Raw genomic sequence first — 13,603 nt, 5'->3', positions numbered from 1 at the left:
GAACATTCTGAAGGTTAACCAATCCGCGTCGAGTTGCATGATGTAGCGCACCAGGTGGAATGCGCCTTAAAGTTCCCTCCCCACTCTCGCAGCGATTGTTGTATTATCATAATTTTTGGATTCACCCCTCGTATGTCTTGAAGAACTACCGCTATGGATTCTGTTTACTGAAAAGTGGTGCATTTGAAAATTTCAGACTTTTCTGGAGAAAATAGCACCATGCTTTTGGAAAGAATTATTCTTTATTCCTCACTCAAAAAATGTCATTTATCTTCTATTCGGAGGAGACAATAGATTTAGAGTTCGTTGGCAGCACGCGATCCGTCAAGAACACTAGAGATCTGAAAGAAAGATTTCAAGTCACGACCTTTCTAGAAATAATCATAGTAATAATACACACAACTACTGTTTCCACCACTGAAGAATAAAAATCTAAGAGAATCTGCCTTTTTTATTCGGAAAAGAGAAGAAAATGTCTGGCATCATTGCCAGATTGTGCTTTAAATAGTGTTGTCAAACCGTACTAAGAGGTTTTGTGGTGTTCCACGCAACGCTATGGGCTAAATTAACATTACACCGAAAACTGGACGTTTCGAACCTAAAAACTAGGTTGACAGATTTTTCTCTCATTATATGTTCATTAGATGGTGATACAACTTTATTTTTACACGTGGGGGTCCACCTTTGGCACGATCCGGGTGCATAAGTGGTGGACTCCATGGTGATGAGATCTAGTGCTATGATTCTGAAAAGTATTTAAATTCGTAGGTTGGTATTTTGAGTTAGGTAGAGGGTCTTCGCAATACTATTTTGCTCATACGGCCAATTATGCGGTTGAGACGGCACTGTGTAAAACCCTCTCCAGTGCACGTCATTAGGGGAGTTGCTCAACGAACAGGAGAATTCTTATTGTGCTTTTATTTAGTGCGGTTTTCAGAACAACTTCTTCATACTAGTGCAATGAAGCACAGGCGATCGTGGCTCGTTATCTGTCCTGCTAGGAGACAACTTGCGCACTTCTTTTGCGAATTTCTATGTGATTGGTCAAAACGTGTGTTCAATAATGTGTAAAAAAAGATACATACTGATATGTTTCGCAGTGCATCTTTTTTTTTTTACTGCAGAAAAAAAAATAATTCCGAAACTTGGAAATGACAACCAGGGACGGGCTTAAGTATTTTGTGGACTGGTAAAGAAACAGCTTTGCGGTCTTGCTTCTAAAACGGACATTTCCATTGCCACAGTATCCCTGGTGATCTTGGAACACGCCAGCTTTACATTGGTACACGAGAATGAATATCAAACTAAATTTCATGGTTATAAAAAAGCCATTCGGCAATAAAATTGGACATTTGCCCACTGCCCAGTGAAAAAAGTGCGAGTGTGCCACCAGAACCACTGCTGTACAATATCTAGTATATGTATACAAGGGACCATAGTGGAAGGGTTTGTCGGTGCTAGAAAACCAACTATCTACCCAGGGCTGAAACTAGACACTCTTTCAGTCAGAGCAAACACGAATTTTCCCGTAAGTGATTAAAGGAGGAATTTAGCGCCCTCTCTCGTCTAGTACCCGAGTCACCAGATCCATATGCACCCCTTCTCTTGGCTGGAGTGTTTGGGGCGGGGGGCCTCTGCCAGAGGTGTCTGAATATTTATTTATCTTGGACAGAGTTTTAAGCAATTAGTTTGTTAAGAAGTTAAAGTCAAAATCAGATGAAAGTATTGTCCCGATTTGTGGCCCCTAACATTTAGCTACCCGATGTACTACTGCTACAGGAATCTACAGAGTTACGATGAAGGGGGTTTGATGGGTTACTGCTACCCACTGGAACCCCGTATAACTAATTATGGTTTTCGATTAGCAGCCCGATGCGACCGCACCCTTCCGGCCCTGATGAGGACAAAAAGGGAAAGATTTTAAAAGCGTATGATTTTACGTCCTGTAACTCGTTTTGTTCCGAGTGCAGCGCTCTATCTAGTGGATGGGATTCCACCCTTTTTTCGGTCCAAAATCAAAACCAGCATTTTATCACGCGTGTTTGTTCTTATCTCTTTGCAAGATGTTTTTGTTCCTGAAAAATATTAGTTTTCTGAAAATTTTCCTTACTTTTGAATCACCGTGTATTAAAGCGATTATTTCCCCTCCATAAACTCATCTTTATATTCTTTATGCTGTCGCAGAAACATCTCCCAACATGTTCATCGGTCGAGCGGAAAAGTTAAGCCTCGTTCCCGTTGGCTTTTATATTTTCCTTTCTTAATCAGTTTAGTGCCAGAAATATCTCGTACGCGATTCCTCTGTTTTGCAATAGCATTAGTGGAGAAAGAAAAGCGACGTACTTTGGCCGAAAAAAAGAAATCCCTTCCATTCTCTCTCTTATGTTATTATACATATATATTTTTTTCGTATTTTGTCCTCTCTTTCCATCTTTGTGCCGGAGCGGAGGCAACGGAATATCTTTTCTATGCACAGGAAGGAATTTCCTCTACCGTCATTCCTAATTAGAAGTGGAATGCTCGTCAGAATAGCAACATTTTTCCTCCCGTATCTTTTTCCATTGATGTCACGCAAAAGAGAAGAACCCCTCTCTTTCTCTACAAAACTATGCCAAGAACGGGAAATTGGATGCTCTTCGGTCGACGACAACAGCAACAAAATATACACGTAGATACTTATTACTTCTCAAATGTACGTCTTTTAAAAGAAAATAATATCTATTCCATATAAACGAACCACAATCATGTTCTTGTCCAAGCATTACATTTACTGTTTTTAAGAAGGAAAAGTGGGGGGGGGGGGGGTATGTTCTAGCTATCAAGAAATGTTTTAAAAACATAATTTCAGAAATACCGAGGATAAAATGAAGTTGGGTATCCTATAAATTCATAAATAGTTCAAAAATTCATTAAAATTGAAGGAATTGGTAAATTTGAATGAGGTTTGCGAAAAAGTTATTCGCACAAAGAAGGATTTTTTACTACAGAAAAAAAATTAGTTCAATCTTTTGTCAATAGAGAGCGATGCACGAAAGCGAATATGTAGGGTGATTGAATCTAAACCGTTCTCCAATCTCTTTTGTGTCCAAAACGTTCGTAAAGCTTCATCCTGAGGTAAAATGTGTTATTATGTGTGTTAAAATTAAAATGTGTGTTAATAAATGCCAGGAGCTTGGGTAACAAGAAAGATTTTTTAGAAACTATGATAGTTGTGGAGGACTTGGATCTTATAGCCATTACAGAATCTTGGGCAAACGATGGGGATGAATCTTTCTTACACATCTCCGGATACGATACTTTTTTGAGAAATAGATCTGATAGGAAAGGGGGTGGAGTGTTGATATACGTGAAATCATGTTTGAAGGCTAGAGAGTGTAACGTGCAGAGAAGTGATATTGAAACCATATGGGTTGAACTTGAGAACAAAAGACGTCATAAGCTTATTGTTGGGGTTTGTTACAATCCACCGAATAGGGATCAAAATTATATCGCCAAAATGCATGATGAAATTTCCTACATGTGTAAGCGAAAGAGGGTTCTCATACTAGGGGATTTCAATTACCCGGGTATTGATTGGGAGAACCTTTCATCTGGAAATCAGTATGAAAGAGACTTTCTTAAGTTGGTGCTCGAAAATTTTTTGTATCAGCATGTATCAGAAGCCACTAGGGGTACTGCTATTTTGGATTTAGTTCTTACTAGTTCTGAGGATCTAGTTGAACATGTTTCGGTGGGGGAAGAGTTTTCTTCCAGTGATCATCGTATCGTCAGATTTCTCTGTAACTTTTCCTCGGGTAAGGTTGATAACAAAAGACTGGTTCCTTGTTTTCGGAGAACTAACTTTGATGTTTTGCGAAGAAGGTTAGCGGAAGTTTTCAAAGACCGGTTGGAATCAGTAGGGGTGGTAAGTCAATGGGAAGAATTTAGTACGAAGCTGTCCTCTGTTTTGCATGACGTCATACCCTTTGTTCGAAAAAAGCGTGTTTGTACATCACACCCTCTATGGTTCACGGATAGCGTGCGGAACCTTTATCTTGAAAAGAAAAGAGCATTCAGAGAGTATAAAAGTGGACGAGGTGACCTATCATTGTTTACTGATAAAAGAAGACTGTTGAAGAAAGCGATAAGGGATAGTAAAAAGCAAGTTGAATCTAGGTTGGCAGATAACATTGGCTCTGACCCAAAATCATTTTTTCGATACGTCAATAATGGATGTAAGGGGACAGTTGGCCCCCTCTCGATAGGAGGCTCAAAAGTAGAGAGCAATGTAGGCATGTGTAGTGCTTTCAATGACTTTTTCGCGTCGGTTTTTAATGGAGATAATGATATTCGATATACGGGTGTTGCATGGGGTAATAAAACGCTCAACGATATTCAAGTGGAAGACGTGGAGGTCCTAAATCTTCTAAGAAATGTATGTGCAAGCAAAGCACCAGGACCAGATGATATCTATCCCAGGGTTCTCAGGGAAGGTGCTAATGAATTGTTGGGGCCAGTCGCACAGATATACAGGAGTAGTGTTGCTGAGGGTATCGTCCCGAGAGATTGGAAACTGGCTAACGTTGTTCCGATATTTAAGAAGGGTAGTAGAGAAGCGGTGTCAAATTATCGTCCAGTGAGTTTGACGAGCTCTCTCTCGAAAATTTTGGAAATTATCATCAAAAGGCAGTTTGTGAAGTGGATAGACGAGAATAATGTATTGTCGGATAATCAGCATGGGTTCAGGAAGGGGAAGTCATGTGTAACTAACCTCCTTTGCTTCTATGATTACGTGACTAAGGCTTTGGGTAAGAGCAAAAATGTCGACGTGGTTTACCTTGATTTCCAGAAGGCATTCGATCGGGTCCAACATGGCAAACTCTTGAAGCGTTTACACGAGATTGGAATAGGGGGCAACTTGCTGAATTGGATAGAATCGTGGTTAAGAGATAGGTCGCAACGAGTTATGGTGAACGGGGAATTCTCTGGTTGGACAGACGTCACAAGTGGAGTTCCTCAGGGAAGTGTCCTTGGCCCCATACTTTTTTCACTTTTTATCGATAAACTCGATCAGGGTATCGATGGAATTACTAGCAAATTCGCAGATGATGTGAAGCTAATGGGGGTAATCGGGAATGAAAGCGATAGGGAGTTGCTCCAGACCAACTTAAACAAGATTGCAGCATGGGCAAATGAATGGAGCATGACGTTTAGCGTAGATAAGTGCATGGTCGCTCATTTTGGTTCGAACAACCCACGGTTCTCTTACGAGTTGAATGGTGTCACTATCCCGGATGCAACTAGAGTCACCGATTTGGGAATTCTCATTGACGAGCGACTTAAGTTTTCTGAACATTGTTCAGCGGTTGTCAAAAAATCGAATAGAATGCTTGGTCTCATTTTCAAAAAGGTCTCTTCGCGTTCTCCTAAAGTCATTCTTCCGCTTTTTCGAGGCTTAGTTCGTCCTGGACTGGAGTATGCTGTAAGGTTTTGGAGACCATACCTACAGAGGGACATAGACTTGGTTGAAGGGGTGCAGAGAAGAGCTACGCGTGTCCTTATTGGCACACAGGGCTTGAGTTATGAAGAAAGACTTCATTTTTTGAATATGTTTACATTGGATGAACGCAGGTGTCGAGGAGATATGATCGAAGTGCTCAAAATTTTCAATGGGATGGATAGGATGGACCATGAACTTTTAGTACACCGCCAATCGACTGCTTTTACAAGGGGACACCAGTATCGATTGGTGAGGGACAATGCAAGGTTATGGTGTCGCAGGGAATTTTTCTCCAATAGGGTTGTTAATAAATGGAATAGCTTACCCCCGGAGGTAGTAAATTGTAACACAATTGACACGTTTAAAAAGAAATACGATAAACATGTTGGGGTAAATCGGGAAGCTATCCATTCTTAGAATAAGACAACCATAAGTATTCTTTATGGGCATTGTATAATATTTTATCATGTGTATATATTGTTTGTAATTTGTGTTAATTGCATTTTTAATTGGGTTGCTGTATTTTTGAAACATATGACAACCATATTTTTATGGGCATCTTTTTATCAGCCACCTCGTTGGGCATTTTGCCTGTTGTGGTGTTGTATTTGTATTTGTATTTGTATTTGTATAAAAAAAACTTAACCAATAGTGCTTTATCCATGCATGCTAATAGTCATTATGTAAGCACCAATAACAGAAAAAATTCAAAAATTCAGAAATGAGCTGTTAATCGTACAGAATGCATTTTTTTAAGGATTCTGATTTGTATATTTCTAGTGATTTGCACTCTCTATCGACGGAAATTTGCACTAAATATTTTTCCGCACAAAAAAAAAAAAAAAAAATCTCCTTTCGTAAGAATAACTTTTCGCCCCCGCATTCAAATATACAAATTCCTTCAACTTTTACGAATTTTTAACTATTTACCAATTTATAAGACACCCTGTACATAATTTACAACTCGGTTATAACGACATTCAAGGGATCGGAACATTCTTTGTCGCTGTAAGCAAGGTGTGTGTGTCATTAAAGTCAAAGTTGAGGATTTTTCATACATAAATTTAGGAAATACTGTACTATATACTGAATTATATACACCAAATAGAATTTCATCGTGAAAGAGAAGAAAAAAAAAATTGGTCGACGACAAAATTTCTCCGAAAAATATTTTATTAATGCAGTGTTTCCTTAACCTTTCTTGTTTTCCGTTACCCTCCTCCCGCACTTGGACCACATTTTCTTCTCCCCCCCCCCCCGGTCCTATCCAGGGCACCAACGCTCATACAGGAGTGAGACCCCTCATTTATAGTGAATAAAAGTTTTACAAATATTGTGGATGTTGACACCTTGGCTAGAGAGGAGTGAGTGAGCTTCAGTGAGCTTTCCTCTTGTGGTGGTTCTGTACAGTGTCTGTCTTTAACAACATGAGATTCTCGGGCAAAGTGGGGGGGGGGCTGTTCTAAGGCCCTGTATTTAGTAGTTCAAGTAGCTCAATGTAGAATAGCCCAGAAACACGGGGGAGGGGGTGAATGTTGCACCAGGTTATGCACCACTGTACTTATTATTAGTGTGTGTCACAAAAGGTGTAGGGAAGAAATGCAACCCGTGTCTCCATGCTGAGATAGCTTCATAAGCCGGGTTCTCAAACTGTGTGCCGCGTAATCCTGGTGTGCCTCCAACCTTTGTCAGGAGATTTTTCAAAAATATTCTTTGTTGAACTGCTCTGGGGAGCCGGCGGAGCTCGCGGATAAGCAATGAATAGGAAACAGCGGTGCCGCGGGTGGGAAAAAGGTGTTTGAGAACCCCTGTCATAAGTGATGAACAGTAGCATACACATACGTAACCCATTAAGCCAGGGTTGGCCGACTTCTTTCAGTTCGAGGGCCAACAATAATTTTCAACGTAATAGTCAGACGCAGTGTCGCAGGCCGCATCAGGAACAAAACTCCGGTATATAAGCCGCATGTACGAGGGGAGAGAAGAAAACTCCTGTATATAAACCAGTATGATTGCTTGCTCTGTTATCGCGATCACAAACATTTTGAGGGGATTTATTAACTAATTAACTAAACTCTTCATTTAATTAAATACTGATTACAAATAATTATTAATGAGTTAACTGAACTCTTCATTTTTTGGAAACGAATATTTAAATGTTCTCTCATAGACAGTGAAATCAGCGCTGAAGGAAACTGCGTAAATAGCTACAGCGCGTGTGGACTACAATTTCTTATTCAGACCAGACTCAAATTTTTGCCCTCATGCCCAGCCCTCGGGGCTGATAATGGGATTACAGACGGGCTAGTAAACAGCCTAGGAAGGTGTATCTAATGTACGTCAGTGATATTTATGTGTCTGTGCTTGAGAATTATTGTCGAAATCGGGAAATTACACTCACAAAAATTATTAGAGTTCCAAAAAAATACTGAGAAGATATACATTTATGGGATAAATAAAATTTTTAGAGTTCAAAAGGCAACTCTTGGCTTATTTGACGAGAATATTCCTAGCTTCAGTGAGGAATTCGTCCAGGATAGTTTTTGATCCTTTACTTTATGAAGCAGCACTTCATAATATCCTCCAGGCAGAATTTTGCAAACAACAAGCTTTTCACAAACTCGAGTATGTGATATGTTGAGTTGGAGCTGGCCGCGGAATCATCAGAATCCGGGGTAAAGGACGGGGCCCCAGTCATCATGATTTGATGGGGTATTAGTACTTCGATAGTTAACTTGGTCTGCTTGTTGATGACCGGGCTGCTTCCGGGCAAGTCCTCTCTGGATAGAATTTTGCCAGAGTTTTTGTTAAAAGCCGAGAGATTCACTCCCCAAGTACACAAAACTAAACTTGGAAAACTTTTTGGGGTCTGATTTTTCCAAAATTCTCATCAACTCATTAGATTCAGTGAAGTCAGTAGATCCTTTATATGCAGTATTTGAAAAATTTCTTCCATTTGCTGGATTTTGGACTTTTCCCAAGCACTACGCGGTAGAAATATAGTGATCTTTTAACCGATTTTTCAAACGTGGTGAACTTAATCTTCTCCTGAGATTTTTCAGGTTGCGGCTTTTTAGTCCTCGAGTTGATGTTGCAGTTGTTCGCGACTCGGATAAATCTTTTTTTGTGTGTCTCGCGTATTTTTTTTAGTTCTACTTAATTAAAAGGAAAATTTTCGAGGGGGTAATTTTTCTCGTCGAGATTTTCATCACTGTCCTCCGATGATTGCACAAAAAAATCTGCTACTGTTACTTTCATAAATCCCACAATAGATTTTTGAAATCAGTCATGTGGCCTGTGTTTTTAAGGAGGTTTTGTGTATGCGTGTTGAAGATACAAACTGTTTTTGTCGAATCAAAAATTCTTTTTTCCTACAATAACTGCAATTGCGTCAATCGAAATTAATATCAAAAATACATTTAATAGTTTTTACATCTAGTCGCGGGTGGCCCGGGAGCAGCTATTGGCCACCCCTTCCTTCGAAGCATTAAACTCTGGTTGGTTATGACACGTACCCCGATCATGTTACTACAGACGGAAACATGCAAAATGTCAGTTTCAATTAATGCTTTTTCATTGCCTTCCCCCCGAAGATAAATCAAATGTATATTTCTTAGCAGCGATATTATGTATTTGCAAATAGTTTCGACGTGTAGAGAATGTTTCGAAAAGTCATTCAAAGTTTAAAGTTACCTAATCGTTAATGCCTCATTATATGGAATGACTACAGTCCTGGTAATTGAGGAAATATCTTTGGCAAAATTGCGCTAAGCATTCCCTCTCCCTCAGTATAGTGCCAGTAAATTTTAATGTCTCTCACTAAAATCCGGTTAATGGGCTATTCACACAACGATGTATCAAAACTGAAAATAATAATAATAAAAAAAAGTTACGCAGACTCGGATTGTATTTAATGCGAATGGCGAAACTTCCCGAATTAATGCCCATGTAATTATCAATGTTGAGACAAAACAACCCGCCTTCCATTTCAACACTCATTTTTACTGAAAAAAAAAAGACATTTAAACTTTTTTTTAAGCCGATACGTCGTTCTGATTTAATTAATGTATGAAAAATTTAAAAATAGATGTATAGCCGTCATTTTCAACTTTATACGGGGGGGGGGGGCAAAGAACATGTACTCTCAATGTATTTATAATTTTATATATACAGTCGAATCTCGTTATAACGAACTCCAAGAGACCGGAGAAATCACTTCGTTATAACGAAATTTCGTTATAAAGGAATTCCAAGTGTCTGCATTGTTCCTATGTAAACTTATCTGAGGGATTAGAAAAGTGTGCGTTAAAATGAGATTTTCGCTATAACGGTATTCGTTAAAACGGGATTCGACTGTATATATATATATACCATTTTTAGCGTATTTTCATTAGCCGGGGGGGGGGGCAACGGCTCCCCCTGACCCCCCCCCTCCCCCCATTCCAAATGACGGGTCTGTATATATGTGTGTGTTTTATTCTAATCTCAATTCGATGTAAAGTATGGGTTATGCAAGTATTGGAGGAATGCAATGTAAAATAAATTATTTTTTATAGCATGTAAATGTGGGACAAGACATTGAAACGAAAATTCTATCTTTTTATGCCATGGAGTGTGAGAAGTTTTTATGAATTACAATATTTTTGTCACACGTGAATATGAAAAAATAAAATTACGCTTCATTCATTTTTATCTAATGTTGAAATAAGAACTTCAAAAGAAAGTATTCGATTATTTTTGTCACGTGAATTGAATTGTAAAGTATTCAATTATTTCTGTTGGTGTCTGAAACATGAAATTACTGTGATGAAATGAACGATGAAATTACTGTGATGAAATGAACGATGAAATCAATGCGAAATATGAAATTACGACGTATTCAGTTATTTTGGTCAGGGGGCATCCGAAACAATAAATTGCAATGCATTCGAAAATATGAAATATAGCGGTGCTTCAAATATTTTTCTTGCATGGGAGTGTAAATTGCTACACATTTATCACGAGTGACTGCGAAATAAGTATTTTCAACGCAGACGGGAACGTGAAATAAGAAATTGCGCCAAATTCCATTACTTTTGTTACGTGTGGATGTGAAATAAGAAATCTCGACGCATTCAATTATTTCTTGTACGTTTGAATGTACGTTTGAACAAGACATTGTGATGTGAAGCATCCAATCGTTTTTGTCGGTTGTTAATGTTGAATATGAAATTGCGACGCATTCGAATTTTTTTTTTTTTTTCACCGTGTGAATGTGAAATAAGAAATTGCTAATCATTTATTTTTTATCACGTGTGAATGCGAAATAAAATTCTCAACGCATTATACTATTTTTGTCCGATGGGAACGTAACGCGAAATAAGAAATTACCACGCATTCAAAGTATTTTTGTAACTTGTGAATATGAAATGAGAAATTGCGCGGCATTCATTATTGCCAGTTGTGAATGTTGAATATGGAATTGCAAATCGTTAAAATATGTTTGGCACGTGTGAATGTGAAAGAAGAAATTACGACGCGCACACATTCAGCTATTTTAATCAGACGTGAATGCGAAATAAGAAATGGCGACGCATTTAATTATTTTTTCGCCGTGGAATGAGAAATTGTTATGAAATCAACTATATGTCTGTCAATGTGGTATAAGAAACGGTGAGTTCGCTGTACATGCATACACATAGTGTACATAGAAGCCGAATAACCATTTTTCTGTGCCCAGTTGCACAAACGGCCCGATACTCTAAAATGATTCCTCCTGCTTCCACTTTTTCGTCCATCAATGTTCGTCGAACATGATTTCTCCATCACAATATTGAAAAAGAAAGAAGGAATCCCCCCCCCCCCATTCCCCCCTATATATTCACAGTTCTGTCTTTTCCAGTGAGTCTGGAAGATTTTCATCGCCGACAAAAGCAATATTTCCTCTAGGAACGGTGAAATCGTCTATCTGCGAATGATGGATCTGCCTGGCGCAGATGGCCGAATCATCACCTTCGCCCTTATATTTGGATCTGTCAAAGTGATCATCTCTTTCGCTGCTGTTCCATATCCCATAGAAGAAATAGACGCACAGACCTGCGATGGAAAATACACTAACATAAATACACTGCCTGGACTAGAAAAAGAGCACACTCAAATAACCTTGCCAAATCACTTTTGGAGGCATAAAGCATAGTTCATCGTAGGGATTAATTTCATGAGATCATGCGATACCTCCAAAATTATTTTTACAAATACTGTACGTATTTGTATCCATGTTCTACCAAGAGATATTCGGTTTTGTCTTCAAATTTCTTTACAACAGGTTCCATAGGAACACATTTTGATTCGGAATTGAAAGGAACAAATCCAACGTATCCGAATGGTAACTGGTGCTTTTTTGATTCACGGAAATTTCGTCCCCGACATTTAATCCCGGACATTTCGCCTGCCCTTACCGTGCGAGTGGGTGAGTGACCGTATGAGTGATCAAGTTTATTACCGTATGAGCCACCGAGTGCGTAACCATATGAGGGACCAAGTGAGTGACCGAATGAGTGATCAAGTTCATGACCATAAGAGTAATCAAGTTCATGACCATAAGAGTGATCATTTCATGACCATAAGAGTGATCAAGTTCATGACCATAAGAGTGATCAAGTTCATGACCATAAGAGTAATCAAGTTCATGACCATAAGAGTGATTAAGTGCGTGACCGTATGTAAGCCAAGCGAGTGACCATCTAAGTGATCAAGTTGGTGAACGTATGAGTGACCAATTCATACGATTACGCACTTGATCACTCATACGGTCACGCACTTGATCACTCATACGGTCACGCACTTGGTCACTATTACGGTCACGCACTTGGTCACTCATACGGTCACGCACTTGGTCACTAATACGGTCACGCACTTGGTCACTAATACGGTCACGCACTTGGTCACTAATACGGTCACGCACTTGGTCACTAATACGGTCACGCACTTGGTCACTAATACGGTCTACTCGCTTGGCTATTCACACGGCCATTCACTCATATTCATACAGTCACTCACACTCACTTCATATGGTCACTCACACTCACTTCGTATGGTCACTCACACTCACTTCATATGGTCATTCACCCCCCCATATGGTCACTCATATCCATACAGTCACTTACACTCAGCCACCTATATGGTCCCTCATTCGATCACTCATCCACTTATATGGTCACGCACCAATCAGTTGGTCACTCAGTCAAATAGCCACTCAGTTGGTCATTCACTCGGTAATTCACTTTCTCACTTGATTACTCATACAGTCAGGGCAGGCGAAATGTACCTGAGACGGAAGGTTCTGGGGCGAAATGTCGGAGGTGAAAAAAATTTCCAGATCCCGCTTTTTTTCAACTAATTTTAGTCTGAAATTCGAGATCTGTGTACGAATATTAGGGCAGTGTAATCTTTTGAACATGCATTCTACTGCGTTTAGGGAGAATAAAGATAGCCGTGAAGCATGCTGCCATACTCCGCTGACTTCACTTTACAGCCTTGATGCGCAGTCTCCAGACAGAAACTACCCACAATTTCATAAACCCTCCTCCCGAAGTGTTGCGACGGTGTTTTGGAAATGCAATGTAATAAATAACTGAATACTGTTCTTATTTTATTGAAGGCATAAGAATATCTACCGGTCTTTGGAGTTTCATAGAATCACTTGTGAGTGTATGTGGGGAGCTATTTATGTTGTCAGAGTTATGCGTATTTTGTGTTATAGAGGTGCTGCCATCGGGCTCTCATATTTTGAAGTTAAAATGGCAGATGCCTGAATTTTCCCTGTTACGTAAATATCGTGTTGAAGGTCAGTCAGCCTGCTCTCTGCGAAACCGTGATTCCACATATAAGTTATTAAAACTTATAATAGAGGAGGGAGATCCGTGATTCCACTGGGGAAACCGTGGCAGTGCTCCAGGCCCCCAAGTTAACTAATTAGACGCAGAGAGATCGATATCCGGGCACCCTTACCAGACGCAGTGCGAAGGGTGGTTCTTTTAGAAAGTTATACAGTATTTTATCAAATAGGGCGTTGAACCTTTTGAAGATACATCAAGGCATGAATGAATGCCAGAACTCTGCCACCGGACTAATCCCGTTGCCGAG

At 39.5% G+C, this 13,603-nt stretch overlaps 1 protein-coding gene across 2 annotated transcripts in view; it reads right to left on the bottom strand.

Annotated features, from left to right (window-relative positions):
* Positions 1–10,999: 10,999 nt before the first annotated feature.
* The window catches only part of LOC149078282 (cationic amino acid transporter 3-like), a 50,450-nt gene continuing 47,846 nt past the window's right edge, over positions 11,000–13,603 (bottom strand). For both annotated transcript variants that reach the window (XM_089241918.1, XM_089241919.1), the window contains exon 15: positions 11,000–11,554. In XM_089241918.1, coding sequence (XP_089098044.1) covers positions 11,340–11,554 — 215 coding nt within the window. In that variant the 3' untranslated portion in view covers positions 11,000–11,339. The remainder of the gene's footprint in view (positions 11,555–13,603) is intronic.

Source organism: Pholcus phalangioides, unplaced genomic scaffold, assembly GCF_987345545.1.
Source record: "Pholcus phalangioides strain wild (caught in Gottingen) unplaced genomic scaffold, Ppha-v1.0 ptg000014l_1, whole genome shotgun sequence".
In the NCBI taxonomy this organism is placed as follows: domain Eukaryota; kingdom Metazoa; phylum Arthropoda; class Arachnida; order Araneae; family Pholcidae; genus Pholcus; species Pholcus phalangioides.
Note: the sequence above shows the minus strand (reverse complement) of the source record. Positions and strands in the feature narration are given on the sequence as shown.